The sequence below is a fragment of the Macaca nemestrina genome, chromosome 18 (genome assembly GCF_043159975.1).
Source record: "Macaca nemestrina isolate mMacNem1 chromosome 18, mMacNem.hap1, whole genome shotgun sequence".
NCBI lineage: Eukaryota > Metazoa > Chordata > Mammalia > Primates > Cercopithecidae > Macaca > Macaca nemestrina.
Window position 1 is genome coordinate 55541302 of NC_092142.1, and position 17410 is coordinate 55558711.

General features: G+C 38.7%; 1 protein-coding gene across 2 annotated transcripts in view; it reads right to left on the bottom strand.

The window, feature by feature from the left end:
* The window catches only part of LOC105494062 (Bardet-Biedl syndrome 2), a 41023-nt gene that overhangs the window by 8844 nt on the left and 14769 nt on the right, over nt 1-17410 (bottom strand). For both annotated transcript variants that reach the window (XM_011762169.3, XM_071084562.1), the window contains exons 8-16: nt 14524-14659; nt 14174-14313; nt 13220-13364; nt 12964-13135; nt 11574-11703; nt 10246-10377; nt 9514-9651; nt 8747-8859; nt 498-646 (exon numbers count right to left, since the gene is read on the bottom strand). In XM_011762169.3, coding sequence (XP_011760471.1) covers nt 498-646; nt 8747-8859; nt 9514-9651; nt 10246-10377; nt 11574-11703; nt 12964-13135; nt 13220-13364; nt 14174-14313; nt 14524-14659 — 1255 coding nt within the window. The remainder of the gene's footprint in view (nt 1-497; nt 647-8746; nt 8860-9513; nt 9652-10245; nt 10378-11573; nt 11704-12963; nt 13136-13219; nt 13365-14173; nt 14314-14523; nt 14660-17410) is intronic.

A 17410-nucleotide genomic window follows, 5' to 3' on the forward strand; every position in this document is an offset into this window, starting at 1 on the left:
GTTTTACAGAAAAGGATCAAAGCTCATAGTCACCTAGCAAAGATTATTTCTAAAGAGGTCAAAACATCAATCCAAAACAGTGGAATTCAGGTATAAATCTCTGGCTATATTTCTGCTTCCTTGGGTTTACCCTCTTGTTCTTTTTCTAAGTTTTTAAGTTACACACAGCATTAATTTTCAGTCTCTTTTTTGCTAATTGGGCCTTGATGGTTTTATATATGCTTATATATTTCCTTTGGGTTATATATAGTAGGTTTTTCTTTAGAGGATGCAGGAAGATCTAAGAAAAAGAGCTGAAGGTTTTCTTTCCCTTTGAAGTCCGGAGACAAAAGCCAAACACCAGGCTGACTGGCTGAAACACAAGTGACTGGTGCCAGCTCTGGAGTGTGAAAGGTATGCTACTTTCAGCCCCAATATGAATTATTGGATGTTACCACCATCTTCAATGAGTTCCACCAAAAACATTACAGATGAAAGTGCAGTGTTAAGAGACTTACCCCGCAGACGACCTGCTCTTTGAATTGCTTGATTTACTGCTTTGAGGTTTCCCAACAGCTCTGTGTGATTGTTACTGCGAATTTTATATCCATTTAGCAAGTCTCTATTAAGGTCATACAGTTCCATATAACGACTCTTCATTGTTTTCCTGTGCAAATCAGTAGAAATTTGACATCATTTCATGTTGATACGGCAAGCTTTAAGAAAAACTTGCAAACTTCTTGGACATACAAAGAAAAGAAGACACTATTTTTAAGCTATATTTTCATTAAAATGGAGTAACTGCTAGTTTGCTTTGAAAATATGGATAAGTTCCACAAAAATATTCTTTTCTTTCCAAATAAACAAAAGGCAAATGGCCTTCCTTGGTTACTGGTCAATGGTTGGTTTTGATTTAGGTGGTTAAGAATTCTCAAGCCCACTGTGCTGGGAGTACGGACAAGTGAGCAAGGTGACAGCTCACCTTCAAAGTTTCAGATGAATATTCATTCAACTAATTTGGCCTGGTTGACAACTCAGCCTTGTATTTTATCAAAGTTTTAAAAACAAAGTCATAAAATTAAAACAGAAATGAAATCTATATTACGCAACAATGAAAATGACTAAAGAAAAATATAGCTGAAGATACCAAATGCTAGCAAAGAAGTGGGACGAGTGGAACTCTCATGCATTGTGGACAGAAATACAAAAAGCTGCAACTACTTTGAAAGGTGATTTGGCAGTTTCTTATAAAGTTAAACACACACTGTACGACCCAGCAATCCCATTGTAAGGTATTTTACCCAAGAGAAATGAAAACATATGCCTACAAAAAACTTGTATGCAAGTATTTATAGCAGCTTTATTCTACTCACCAAAATCTGGAAACAACCCAGTTATCCTCAATTGGTGAATGGATAAATACCATATATCCATACAATGGAATACTATTCAGCAATAAAAAAGGAACCAACTACAGATACATGCAGCAATGGGGATGAATCTCTAAGACATTATGTAAGTGAATGAAGCCAGACTCAAAAGGATATATAGATATAGATATCGTATGATTCCATTTATATGGTATTTTGAAAAGGGTAAAACTATAGGAAAAGAGGCCGGGCACAGTGGCTCACACCTGTAATCCCAGCACTTTGGGAGGCCGAGGCAAGTGGATCACCTGAGGTCGGGAGTTCGAGACTCGCCTGGACAATATAGTGAGACCCTGTCTCTACCAAAAAAAAAAATTAGCAGGGTGTGGTGGTGTGTGCCTGTAGTCCCAGCTACTCAGGAGGCTAAGGTAGGAGGATCACTTGTACTTGGGAGGCCGAGGGCTGCAGTGAGCTGTGATCACACCACTGCACTCCAGCCTGGGCAACAGAGTGAGATTCTGTCTCAAAATAATTGTTTTTTTAAAAAAGAATGATATTGTCAAATGACGTGACAAGTCAGACCAATGGACTAGTGCAGAAAATCCAGATATAGATTCAACTGTGTACAGAAATATGATATATGATAAGGGCAGTATCTGAAATCATCGTGAGCATGATGAACTTTAAAAGTAGTAGTATCAGGCCCGGCACCATGGCTCACGCCTGTAATCCCAGCACTCTGGGAGGCTGAGGTGGGTGGATCACCTGAGGTCAGGAGTTTGAGACTAGCCTGGCCAACATGGTGAAACTCTATCTCTACTAAAAATATAAAAAAAAATTAGCTGGGCATGGTGGCACATGCCTGTAATCCCAGCTACTTGGGAGGCTGAGGCAGGAGAATTGCTTGAACCAGGAAGGTAGAGGTTGCAGTGAGCTGAGACAGCGCCACTGCACTCCAGCTTGGGCAAAAAGAGCAAAACTCTATCTCAAAGAAAAAAAAAAGTAGTATTAAAATAATGCAATGTGGCCAGGCACAGTGGCTCACACCTGTAATCCTAGCACTTTGACAGGCCAAGGAAGGCAGATCGCCTGAGCCCAGGAGATCAAGACCAGTCTGGGCAACATAGCAAGACCCTGGCTCTACACAAAAATTAGCTGGCTATGGTGGCACATGCCTGTAGTCCCAGCTACTCCAGGGGCTGAGGTGGGAAGATAACTTGAGCCCAGGAGATTGAGGCTGCTGTGAGCTGTGATCTCTCTGCACTCCAGCCTGGGTGACATAGTGAGACCCTACACACACACACACACACACACACACACACAAAATAATAATAATATTATAATAATAATGCGACAGTCATATGGAAAATGATAAAACTGAGTTTATTATTTATATGAACACGAGGATAAACTCCAACTGGAACAGAGACTTAATGTAAAAAAGGAAAATGTACAAGTACTAAAGGAAAACAGGTGAATTACTACTCTATTCCCTGGTGTTAAAGAAAACTTTTCTAACAGTAACTCAAAATGTAAAAGTATTAAGAAAATGTGGCTGGGCACGGTGGCTCACACCCGTAATCCCGGCACTTTGGGAGGCCAAGGGGGGCAGATCACCTGAGGTGACACGTTTGAGACCAGCCTGGCCAACGTGGTGAAACCCTATCTCTACTAAAAATACAAAAATTAGCCAGGTGTGGTAGCGCTACTTGGGAGGCTGAGGCAGGAAAATTACTTGAACCTGGGAGGCAGAGGTGGCAGTGAGCCGAGATCATGCCACTGCACTCCAGGCTGGGCAACAGAGTAAGGCTCCATCTCAGAAAAAATAAATAAAGTATTAAGAAAATGAGTGATCAATTTGACTACATAAAAAATTTTAAAAGCTCTTACAAGGCAAAAACCAACATTAAAGCAAAAAATTTTTTTTAAATCTAAGCACAGGGAAAACCCAAATGACAAACTCAGGAAAACATATCTGCAACTTACACCACACATAAGAGATTAATATACCCACTATGGTTTGGATGTGGTTCATCCCCACCAAAACTCATGTTGAAGTTTAAATGCCAGTGGAGCAGTGTTGGGAGGTGGGCCTAGTAGGGGGTGTTTGGGTCATGGGGGCAGCTCTCTCATGAATAGATTAATGCCATCTCTCAGGAGTGAGTTCTCACTCATGCAGGAATGAAGTAGTTCTCAAAAGAGCAGGTTGTTATAAAGCGAGGGCACCCCTCAGGCTTTGCATCTTCACATGTCCCCTTCTCCTTTGACATTTTCTGCCATGTTTTGACCTCATGCATGGCCCTCAACAGAAGTCAAGTGGATGCCAGTGTCATGTTTCTTGTAATTCCCAGCCTACAGACCCATAAGCTAAATCAACTTCTTTTCTTTATAAATTACCCATTCTCAAGTATTCTGTTATAGAGGCACGAAATGGACTAAGACAGTACCTGATATGTAAACAGACAAATAGTTCACACAAAAAAGAAATGCAAATAGCCCTTAATTAAAACAATGAAAAATGCCCAGTGCTGAACATAATAAATGGCTCCTACAACTCAACAGCGAAAGAAAAAAAAAAAAAAAAAAACACTAGTAATCCAATTAAAAAATGAGCTAGGGACTTGAATAGAAATTTATCCAAACAAGAAAAACAAATGACCAACAGGTATATAAAAAGATGCTCAATGCCACTAGTCATCAGGGAAATGCAAATCAAAACCTCAATGAAATATCATTTCACCTCTGTCAGGATGACAATTATCCAAAAAAAAGACAACAAGCGTTACCAAGGATGTAGAGAAATTGGAACCCTTGTACACTGCTGATTAGAATTCAAAATGGTGCAGCCACTACAGAAAACAATTTAGAAGTTCCTCAAAAAATTAAAAAAAAACTACCATATGATCCAGCAATCTCACTTCTGGGTATTTATCCAAACAAACTGAAGTCAAGACCCTGAAGACCTATTAGCACTCCCACGTTCATCACCACACTATTTACAATAACCAAGATGTGGAAAAAACATAAATGTTCATCAACAGGTGAATGGATAAAGAAAATTTAGTATATATAAACAATGGAACACTATTCAGTCTTAAAAGAGACGGAAATTCTGCAATATGTGACAACATGGATGAACTCTGAGGATGTTACGCTAAGTGAAATAAGCCAGTCACAGAAGGACAAATATTATGTATTTGCATGGAGTATCTAAAATAGTCAAATTCATAAATCAAAGAGTAGAATGATAGTTGAAAAAGGGGAAGAAGAAATGGGAATCTGCTTACCAATAGTTTTAGTTAAGCAAGAAGAATCAGCTCTAAAGATGTGCTGTACAACACTGCACCTATAGTCAACGATAATGTATTATACACTTAAAAATGTGTTAAGAAGGTAGATCTCATGCTGTGGTCTTACCACAATAAAATAAAATTTAAAAAATAAAAATGAAAACTAAGAGACCATTTCTCATCCACTGGAGTATGCCAACACACCCCCCTGGTGAGGCTGAAGAGAAACAGGCAATCTCATACATTGCTTATGGGAATACAAAAAGATGTAACACCTACGGAGAATTTGACAAGATCTTGCAAAATTCTGTATGCATGCATCATTTACTGCAGTAATCCCATTTGTTAAGCCTTTTTCTCAAAGGTATCCTGGCAAAAATAAAAAAAAGATTTACATAACAAAACTATTCATTAAAGCATTATCTACAGTAGCAAAAGAACAATCCAAATAGAGGAAACTGGCTGAAAAACAGTCAGAAAATGGAGTACTATGTAGCTGTAAAGACAAATGAGATGTATTTCTCTATACCATGGTGGAAAAATCTCCAAGATATATATTTTAAATGTAAAAAGCAAGGTGGAAAAAAAAAAGCAAGGTGGAGGCCGGATGCAGTGGCTCACATCTGTAATCCCAGCACTTTGGGAGGCCAAGGTGGGAGGATCAGTAGATCCCATGAGTTCAAGACCAGCCCAGGCAACATAGTGAGACCCTGTCTCTACAAAAAAATAAAAAATTAGCCGGGCTGGTGGCTCATGCCTATAGTCCCAGCTACTCACTAGGCTGAGGTGGGACAATCCCTTGAGCCCGGGTGGTCAAGGCTGCAGTGAGCTGTGACTGCATCACTACATTCCAGCCTAGGTGACAGAGCAAGACTCTTATCTGAAAAAAAAAAAAAAAAAGCAAGGTGGAGAAAAAGATGTATACATACTATGACTTAATCTAAGATATGAAGAGGTGTGTGTGTATATATCTGTGTGTATATACTTAAATATTCAACTGGTTATAGTAAAAGGGAGAGAACAAAAAGAAGGTCACAGGAATGGAAAGTTAGACTTTTCTGTGCATGCCTGTCTTATAGATCTAACTTTGGAATCACAAAAAGGTTGTAGTAAATATGTAATAAAATTAAACCAAAAAGGTAAAAATGCCAATCCTCCAAAACTGAGAGCAAAATAAAACAAGGAACCTAACTCTGTATCAAATCTGTGGCATAACCAAAAGAGAAATAATCTCAAATGATTTTAAGATACAGTAATTTGACTGAAACTCCCTGCTGGGATATGCCCTAAAGGCACAAAAAACTAACACAAAAAAAAATCTTAAACTGTTTTCAGCAATCATATTGTTGATAACAACTTGGCTAATATTCTTAAATGTTGTGTCTGTGCTGTAAAATGAAGCAAATAAATAGTTATGTTGATACTGATTGAAGCCATGATATTCCCCCACTTTTTAAAAAGAGATCTTGCTCTGTCATCCCAGGCTGGAGTGCAGTGTCATGATCATAGCTCACTGCAGCCTCAAACTCCTAGGTTCCAGAGATCTTCTTACCTCTGCCTCCTGAGTAACTAGGACTACAGGCATGCACCACCATGCCCAGCTAATTTTTTTTGTTTTTTCTCAGAGACTGGGTCTTGCTATGTTGCCCAAGCTGGTCTTGAATCCCTGGGCTCAAGTGATCCCCTCACCTTGGCCTTGCAAAGTGCTGGGATTACAAGTGTAAACTACTGTGCCCAGCCTGAAGCCATGATTTTCAATGTGAGAGAGAAGAGATGCAGTAATAAAATCAAAGTTAAGAGCCTATATTCATAAATTTGAATGGTAAATAGTATGAACTCGTATTTTCTCATTGAAAAAAAAATTTCCTAGCTCTATTCACTGAAAAGGCCTAAAAACAATAATCAACCCAGTAGCAATGAACACCTTTAGTGGTCAGACCATGATCTCTAAATACCATTTCTCATGTAAAAGAACCAGGACTGGAGAGAAATGGCTGGTTCCATATTTAGACTGGGCATGTACCAGATAAGCCTAAAACATTTCATCACACAAGAAAACAAAGAACCAACCAAATTAATGGGACCATGTCCAAAGGCAACTGTATCCAACCTAAAGAGACTTCTATAGACCCACAGACTGGAAAATCTAGCCGCAAAAAAATAATAATAACTGATATAAATTGAAACACATTAAATATGTTCAAATACATGGGTATATAAGGACTTAAAAATCTCACTGGTCACTTAGTGCATGCTGGAGACCAATGCATTATTTTAAAGCCATTAAATAAAGCTGATAAAGAACCTGTCTTTCCTGTACAAACTGTACCTCAGGGAACCAAGTAATTCATTAATTCATGAGGGAACATTATTTTTCATAGAAGTAGTTCAACTAACATATGAAGAAAATAACAGAATTAGAATATCACTATTTTGCAAACCCCAAAAGAAATAATGAATCTAGGCAATGATCATCAATGGCTGATAATATCATAAAAAGAAACAATTAGAAATTGCATGCTTCCTCACGGAAGTAAACAACACTACTCAGGAAATATTCTTGCCAAAATTTGAAATTGAATCTAATCAAGCCTCCAGATCCACCACTATCCCTTCTACACAGGGGACAGAAGAATAAAGTTAACATTACCACAAGGATACAACCAGCAAAATCCAAAATGGGACCCCACAGGAAAGGGAGAGAAGAGACTGAATGGGCAAGCAAAAGCGTGGATTAAAAGATTTCCAACCAAATCCAATGTATGGTCTTTGATCTGGATCTTGATTTGAACAAGCCAACTTAAAACACACATGTCCACATTTATAAGACAACTGGGAACATGTAAACAGATGAGATATTTGTAATATTAAACAATTATTGTATTTTTCTAAGTGTGATATGGCATTGTGGTTTTTATACATACATGTGTATATATACATATATGTGTGTGTATATATATAATATTGAAAGGCCCTTTGTCTGAAATAGTTGTGGCTAGAATTACACAATGTCCAAAATTTGCCTCAAAATTATCTAGTGCCTGGGAGGGGAAGAAGGTGAGTGTAGAGATGAAAAAAGATCAGTCTTTAGCTGATAACTGTTGAAGCTGGGTGGGTGGTATATATGAAATCATTATGTTCAAGTACCTTTGTATGTGTTTGAAATTTTCAATAATACAATTATCTTAAAAACCATTTACCTCTGAGCAAAACCATTATAATTATTTGCCAATAATTCAGGCCTCTCAGAAAAAAACACAAGCAGCACTCTGGGTGAACTCTTGCCCCTAATATATACATATAAATTTCATCTATGATTTGTTAGCTATTTTACTGAATTTTTTTCAGTACATTTTATTGGCAAGGTAAATTTGGCATCCTAGCAAGCACCAAGGAAGACCTGCACATACTTAACTTTTTTATTGTAAAATATTACATATTCAGAAAAATTCACAGAATACTTAACAAAGTCAAACAAGACATCAGACAGGAAGTTTCCCAATGTGTTTTTTCTGAACATAGTCCCTCCTTCTCTGGGAGAAAATACTATCTTATATGATAATCTCTTCCCTGAATTTATTTATATTTTTATTTATTGCATGTTTCCCAAACTATACAGTTTACTCTTTTCTCTAACTATACACATGGATACATTTTATAGTCTTTTAAGTCTTTCAGTGTGTATTATGCTTATCAGATTTTTCCTTGCTCTTATGTGTCATGGAGATTCATATGCTCTCACTGCTGTGTAGTATTCCATTGTATGAATATATCACAATTCATCCACTGTTGCTACACTGTTCATGCTAATTTGGATCGTTTCCACTTTGAGATTTTTATAAACAATGGCTTTACAAATATTCTTATACAAATATCCTGGTTTATAAGCATACATATAACTAAGCTGTAACTTTCTCTAAGCTATAAACCAGGAATAGAATTGCTGGGTCATAGAGGACATGCATTTTCAACTTTACTGATAATGCCAAGTTATTTTCCAAAGTCAATGTAACAATTTATACTTCTACTGGTAACATCTGAGAGTTGCTATTCCATACTGCTCACATTTTTAACCTTGCACCTGTTCTAACCATGACAAATACTCACATGTCCCTCATCAGACGAGCATCCTCAGCTCCGACCAGCAAACTTCGGATCAGATTAGAATGATCAGCCATGTCAGCACTGAGCTTCTGATGCACTGAATGATATTCATCCACCTGGAGACCATGAACACTCAGGAATGAAAAAGGCCTCACAAACTTCTTGAACCCAGACAAATGAAAAGACACCATTTACCAGATACAGAGACCCCTTCTTTCCTCTATTCATTTATACCAATTAAGCTACTTCCCGTTATTTCATCTCTTTCTCAACAAGTTAACTCATCTGTGCTGCCTCCAATTTCAACAGGACACTCCATGTGAATCTTCCCCATGCTTTAGTACCAGGAGCCCCCATAACACACATATTAATATTTCAGGGATTTGCAGTGGGAATATTGTATACTTTGGGGCCAATCACAATCCTCTTTATTTTGCTCTTTTATTTTGAATTTGGGTTTTTGGAAAGACCTAAACTGAAGACCAAAGCAGATACTACAAATAAGATGAAGAGCTAACAAAGGAAAATGTTAATGTTTAAATGCATCACTTTAAACTAAAGAAAGCAAGCATGGTGCTCAAGAGCTAAACACTTCCTTTTATAAAAGAAATCCTTAAGTAGTAAACTCTCTAATACTAGTTCAATTTTTACTTCAAGAATTGCAAAAATTCTTGAAAACATCACTACAAGTACATCTGTAGTATCATTAATCTCCTCAGATATTATTAGACTACCACATTCTCACAAATGCATCTACCGCGTGCCCTCACCTTCACTAGCACCTTTCGTAATTCCTCAAAATAGACAGGAAAATCCGCTTCTACCTGAAGGTCTTCAATAGCAAAAAATGATGCCATTGACTGAATGATATCACCAGCCAAATCAATATCATCAGTATTTATAGTGATCTACCCAGAGAAAAAACAGACAAGTTTAGCATCTTCAGCCATTAAACAAACTTAGCTAAAATAGTACCTGAATTTCCCCATACTCATTATATTATACTACTATATATATAAAATATATATTATAAATATTATACTCCTATAATATTTATAGGCAGTGTTGAAAAAGGTAAGTTTATCTCTCAAAGAAATTACAAACTGCATTATTTCCAGCAGCTAGCTAAAAGGTAAATCCTCTAGCCTTAGAAATGAAATGACAAAATCATCCAAACAATGAAAATGTTTTTGTTGACTTCTGTATTCCCAATTCTTTCCAAATTAGACAAGGAAGAGATGAACAGAAGGAGGTAGAAAACATCTATTCTAGATTATACCCCAGTGTCTAAGATGGTAACACTAACAGACTAGGTTAAACCATGTGAAAAAAATAAAACAAAACATGTGGTTTTATGACCTTGACATTGATGTCCCCCACCTCACTTTGGACTGAATGGTAAACACCACATGAGAAATCCATGCCCCTCTCATTCCATGGTCTAAGTGTTTGAATAAATAAATTTTAAAAAGAAATCTATGCCCCATTATATTAAACATTACCTCTCCAGTAAGTTTTATTTTTATATACAGGTGGCCACCATTCCGTAAAGATGTGAAACACACTTGAAATGGAGCATTCTGAATGTGAGTGTCTTCTGGTAACAGAAAGTTCTGACTGAGCCATACAACAGCCTTAAAAATGAACACAATGAAATGAGCCTCCACTTTTAAGGTACAGACATTCTTTTTTTTAATATGCCTCTAAATATGAAGGTACAGCCATTCTTGAGGGAAGAGTTCTCCTTTCTAGTTTTACTGCTTTGTTGAGGATAAAAAAAAAAAGAATTATATGTCATCCTACACCAAGAAAATACTAAAACACTAGTCACACTCCCTTTTCTCACCTCACCCATGCTCTTAAGTAACATTCATAATTATGCCTGGCCCCACAGCAGACATGATTTCATTGCGTCTTCTACTTATACATAGTCTAATATGCAATGTACAAATGATTCAGGTATGATGCTGATTCTGTTACACAACAGCTCTTCTGTGGGTATAACCTGGACAATGTAGTGTGCTTAAAACCATTCCATTCTATTCTTTAAGAAGTGTAAAATGAAGTGTACATGGGCACACACCACAGATACATCCACACAATAAGGAAAATATAAGTTTTAATGTTAATAGCAGCAACACCATGCAGTGGCTTGCAACACTGGTTCCACAAGAGAACCACCCATGAGACCTTCTGGAAGGGCCCAGCTGTAGAGTTTGTGGTTCCACCGGCCAGGCAGAGAGCTGAGAATCCACATGATTAAAAAGTCCCACCAGGAATTCCAAAGCCCAGCCAAGGTTAAAGTCCACCGGTATCAGTCCTTTCAAATGTACAAGGTGGTACTATTACACCAATCATGTAATCTTTGGGCTCCCCCAAAAAAGGTGGGTAAGATTATCCTCACCTACAGATAAGAAAACTGAGGCTCACACTGATGAGGGGAATTCCCCAAGATCACTAAGAATTTAATGAGTTAACATAGCCAAAAACGTTCTTAGCTCCAAGTCCCACTATCTTTTCATCTTGCTGCAGGTTCCTCTTGAAATACTACACCAGGACAACCACACTAAGACCACAACGGAAAGAGAGGAATTAAACACTGGTAAGAATTCACCAATAACAGGATTGCTCAGGTGCTTTTTCGAAGTGAGAGAAGATATGTTAGCAATATTTTTATTACAGGTTATAAGCCACCCCCAAGTTAGAGAATTCTTTCATATCCTATTTACTGCCACCAATATAACTCATTCATGTAATTTTCCCTTCTATAAATAACATCTAAAGGGTTCTACTGTGTAAAAGCATTGAAAGAGAAAAGCGAGATACTCACCCTCTGTGCCCGTTCTGCAATGGTAAAGTTAACATAACTGATTGGCTCACTGGCAGGGTCCAGGCTGGTCAGCGCATACATGGAGAATCGAGGGAGCTGTCTTGTCAATTCAAATACATGAAACTGGGTGCTATGGCCAATCAATGAAACATAAGAGAATTGCTTTGTATAGAATGTTGCTTCAAAATGCAAGGCCCAGAAAATAAAGCCACTTCTGGGTCATCAAATGATATTTAAGGGTTTCACTTAAGAAGGAACCCTCAAAACACTTGAGGCTTAAAGTACTACAGTAATATATAAGGTTTAGGATTTAAAGATAGCATGAGTCTACATATATACCTGCATGCACTAAGGGTTTAAAACACCATAAAGGGGATGTAAAAAGTCTCTTATCTTCCACAAATATAGCAGGTTTTCTTCACTAGCTGAGATTATGTATGACTGTAATATAAAGTTGCATCCTAACTCTTGTAGTTTTAGTGGCCAATACTACAAATTGACAAATTATCAATTAAACATTTTGTGATTATGAGATCACCTGACTAAAAACAGAAAATAACGATCTTAGCCAGGCGTGGTGGCTTATGCCTGTAATTCCAACACTTTCGGAAGCCGAGGCAGGCGGATCACCTGAGGTCAGGAGTTCAAGACCAGCCTGGCCAACATGGTGAAACCCTGCCTCTACTAAAAATACAAAAATTAGCAGGGTGTGGTGGTGGGCGCCTGTGGTCCCAGTGCCCGGAAGGCTGAGGCAGGAGAATGGCTTGAACCCAGGAGGTGGAGGTTGCAGTGAACCGAGATCACCCCACTGCACTCCAGCCTGGGCGACAGAGCGAGACTCGGTCTCAAAAAAAAAAAAAGAGTCTTAAAAAAAAAAAAAGAGAGATGGAGTCTCGCTCTGTCGCCCAGGCTGGAGTGCAGTAGCAAGAACTCAGCTCACTGCAAGCTCTGCCTCCCTGGTTCAAGCCATTCTCCTGCCTCAGCCTCCCAAGTAGTTGGAACTACAGGTGTGCACCACCACGCCTGGCTAATTTTTTTTTTTTTTTTTTTTTTTTGTATTTTTAGTAGAGAGATGGGGTTTCACCATGTTAGGATGGTCTTGATCTCCTGACCTTGTGATCCGCCCGCCTCAGCCTCCCAAAGTGCTGGGATTACAGGCATGAGCCACTGCGCCCTGCCAAGAACCATCTTAAACTTACATGTCAGTTTTTTCTTTTTCTTTTTACAGGTTTCAAATTGAGGAAATAAAAGGTCACGGGAAACTTTGGGTGGATAGAACCATGAAACGGTTTCTCAAGCCCCCAGAATCCACTGGGCATATGGAAAATATATATATCTTGCCCTCCTTTAAGTGCTGTCTTGAAATGAACTGTGACTTGCAAAGGGTCACCTGCTTCTGTAACCCACGAACGCTTTCAAGTGCAGATCCACAGGGACGTCTTTGGGAGGCGCAATAGGGATGCAGATGGAACTGGAGAGGTTGTGAATGCTGGGATGTACCACGTGGCTTTCACCTGTAAAAATTCCCTCTGCAAAAATCAATACTGCTCGGATGATGGTGTCTGCAGGGAAGAGGAAAAACAGTTTAACACCGACTCCGAGATGGCGCAGGTGCCTCTAAACACCAGCTGTGAGTACTGTCTTACCATTAGAAGTAGAAATGCATAATTCTGTATGAGCAGTTTGGGTCTCACTCCCCAGGCTGACTGACAGCGTGGTGTGGAGCCTGGTATTGGCTGGGATTATGCCCCGATGCCCATCAGCCTCGTTCAGTGGACTGGCCAATTCAGCCTGCAAAACACCCCAACCATTTCCTAGTCAGTCAACAAAACACTGAACTAATATCAATTTTAAATAACACTGCTATTCAGCTTCAAAAGACAGAGCTTCCAGAATCTTATTATTATAGTAATCTGATTCTTTAGAATTCAGAGAACTCACCTCATTAGTGCTCCCTTGCTCTATCTGGTCTGTGGGAAAATACCCTTGCCTCTTTCTATGGCTATGGTCCACTGTATCCCACCATGCCTTTTACATTTTTAAGTATTGTTATTTTAAAGTAAGCAAAGAAATTCCATTGGTACACCAAATTCAAATACAGTAATGCACGACAGGACAAATTAAAGGAACATTTCAGCCAGTTTGCTGTACACACACACACAGTTTTTACAATTGCCAATTTTTAAATTGTTTTTGAAAAAGATAAAAGACATTCTATACATATTGTTCTTGCCTTTTGTCACTTAGTAAAACGACAAATACCCTTCCACATCAGTCCAAGTATTCACTCTTTGAGCTGCTTAATATTCCCCAGCACATACTCCCTACTGCTGACAAACACCTAAGTTGCTTCCAGCTGCTTTCACTGCTATAAATAAATAGTGCTGCAAGAAATGTCCTTGAATAATCAGGAAAACATTTCTACGGTTTAACTACCTGGAAGTGAAACTTCAACATCAAAGGATATATCCCCTCTCAATTGTGACACTGGCAAAAAAGGCCACACCCTGGCAATGACACTGTCATTCTTCCGCATTTGCTGATCCTCCTGGTCAGTCTCAACATTTCAGCCTCCATTACCTGGTCACATTAAGACCTACCTTGGCATTTTCCTCATAGTTACGGAGTTCCAGCAACAGATTCTGCTTCTTCTGACTCAGCTCTCGGATCAGGTCCTGCTCTACGCTGGTGTCCATGAGGTTCCCCTTCATCTCAGCCGTGCCAGGAAGATAGCCCCGGACTGAACAGAAGGAAGAAACTCCAAGCATAACCAGGTATACTTTTAGGTCATCAATTACCTGCTCTTAAAAACAAAAACCTAAGTTCTCCCCAACTTTGGTGAATTTATCAGAACTACAGGATCTCAGTACTTCTGGTGAAATTTCCTGACATTCTGACCCACTCAAATGGAAAATGTGACTTTTTAAGCATTTTTCTCATCCCAATTTACTTTCCCCATCCACTGAGCAGCAGATTAACTGCATGTGGCCATCCATCCGGTAATCTCCCTCTACCACACCGGCAATTGCAGAAGAAAAATTGTCCTTAAAGATGACCTCCCCAGTTCGGTCACTTCGAGCATCAACCTACAAACAAAACACAAATTTAAAAGTTGCTTATGCTACACATTTAAAAACCACAATTTAAAAATAAAAATCAGCTTTAAAGGTCATTTAGTCTAGCAGTTTTCAAGAGTATTCTATGAAGCCCTACGACTTCTCAGGAGATACATATGACTGCTGGGGCCAAGAGGGACCCTAAAGAGCCTCAAGCAGCTGTGCTTTCTTCTTTTTAAATAAAAGCTGTTTTTCATATTGGCCTTCACACAATGCTTCATTTGAAGAAATGTGTCTGCTAAGAGGCAGAACATATAGTACACACAGCACAGTGCAAAACGGCATGGGCTTAATGGCCAAACTGCTCAGGTTCAGAATCTAGCTCCGCCACACACTATCCAAGGCATCTTGCAAGCTTCTTAACCATTCTGTACTTGGTCTTTTCATCTGGCAATCAACAACCAGAACATGGAGAAATTCACAGTACTATACCTCATTGGGTTATAATGAGGCCCAATAAAGTTAACATATATCAACAGGGCCAGACACACAGAAGTACGTAATAAATGTTAGCTCTATATAAAAATTGCATCTTTATTATATATAAGTGTGTAAAGTATGTTGAATCTGAAGTTCAAAAACTACAGTTAGCCCAATCTTCCACCACACAACCTTTTACAACAACCCTGTTAAGAGTTTCTCTTCCACACAAAAACCATTCAGATCTTTAGAGAGCTCTCCTATCCTCTAAGTCTCCCATTCCCAAGAGAGAGAATAAAGAAATGACTGATCAGAAACAAATGCATCTCAGAAGTGATCATAAATGACCATCACTTAAAATGATTGATGATTATGAGGCCGGGCACGGTGGCTCATGACTGTAATCCCAGCACTTTGGGAGGCTGAGGCGGGCGGATCACGAGGTCAGGAGATCGAGACCATTCTGGTTAACACAGTGAAACCCCGTCTGTACTAAAAATACAAAAAATTAGCTGGGTTTGGTGGTACGCACCTGTAGTCCCAGCTACTTGGGAGGCTGAGGCAGGAGAATTGCTCAAGCCCAGGAGGTAGAGGTTGCAGTGAGCTGAGATCGTGCCACTGCACTCCAGCCTGGGTGACAGAACAAGACTCCGTCTCAAAAAAAAAAAAAACAAGGTGTTTATGTTCCAGGCAAGGACACAGGTATTATCAACAAAAGGCTAGCTACAGAAAATCTAGCAGAGCAATCATTTCGATGACCAATGCTACTCACTATTTTTGTCTATTCATAAACAATCTTCTGGGCAAAACTTTGCAATAAAAACATAAAGTAATTTAGGTTACAGCCTACCCTTTGTCTACAGTATATCACTGTCAAGTATCCATGCTATTAATAACATCATGGAAGCCCGAAAATTATCAATGCTAAAGCCTGTGAAAGAACGAATGACCTGTATTTTTACCAAAGCACATTAACGTAGCCCTCTAACTCAGACTAACCTGAACTTGCATCTTTCTACTAGTTAAAGCCTAGCTACCTAATGGCTTCTACCATGGCATTTCCACAATATTTAGCAAATAAGAAGGCTCATTTACTAACTAAGAAGCAGGACTATAAATTAATATTTCTGTGGATATTCTGATCTTTTGCTTAATCCAACAGGGAGGTTTTACCCTGAAAGGAAAGGATGGCCCTCCAACTCATCAAATGACATACAAAAGACAAAGTTAACTGGCTGGCAGCATTTATTTAGTATTTTCACACCCGTATTCACAAGTTGGATCTGTATATTTCCTTTCTGTATATTTCTGTTAAATGCAGATAATCATTTTTCCATTTATATAATTTTCTTATCTTTTTCATGCTCAGGAACAGATTGCATAATAGAAAGTCCTTAAAATTTCAAAAGCATTTAACTATAAAAACATCTAGGTCAAGAATTATATTTCGAGGTAACCTGACAAGTTTTCAAATCTAGTAGTTTTCTAATTCTTAAGTCAGTCATAATAATTTATATTCCCTCAAAATATGATCCACTGCTATGATCTGAATGTTTGTGCCCCCACAAAATTCCTATCTTGAATCCTATTAGCCAAGGTAATGAATGGTATTGGCAAGTGGAGCCTGTGGGAGGTGATTAGGTCATAAGGGCAGAGCCCCCATGAACAGGATTAGTGCCCTACAAAAGAAGGCCCAGAGAGATCCCTTGCCCCTTCCACCCTGTAAGGCTCCTGTCTATGAGGAAGTGGTCCCTCAACAGACACTGAATCTACCAACACCTTGATAGCGGGTTTCCCAGCCTCCAGAACTATAAGAAATGAATTTCTGTTGTTTATAAGCCACCCACCCTATGATATTTTGTTACAGCAGCCCAAACCAACTCAGACATCCATTTCACAGATTTTCATATTTCTTAATAAGCAACTATACAGTCTTATAATTTTTTAGTACCCCTACTAATGACAAAACTAAGTGGAGAAGCAGAAATCAACAGAGTAGCTTTTTAGAATCTGTTCTCCACATAACACCAAAGGAATGTTTACAAAGGTGCTAGAGAAAAGTAAAGATAAACCAAAGAAGAAAAGGTAAGAATTTGCTGATCCCCTTCAGGCAATCCAACACTGACAAGACAAGAAAGTGAGGGCAAATGGTATCCATGGAGATCTGGCAGCTACCTAGGCAGCTTCTAAGAAGACAATCCTGACTTGCCAAAAGACTGTAAAAAATGCTGATTTGAAGTTAAAAAAGGAAAGTAAGCAAAAGGATTTTATTTTAAAGTTATAGCTCAGAAAACAATATGC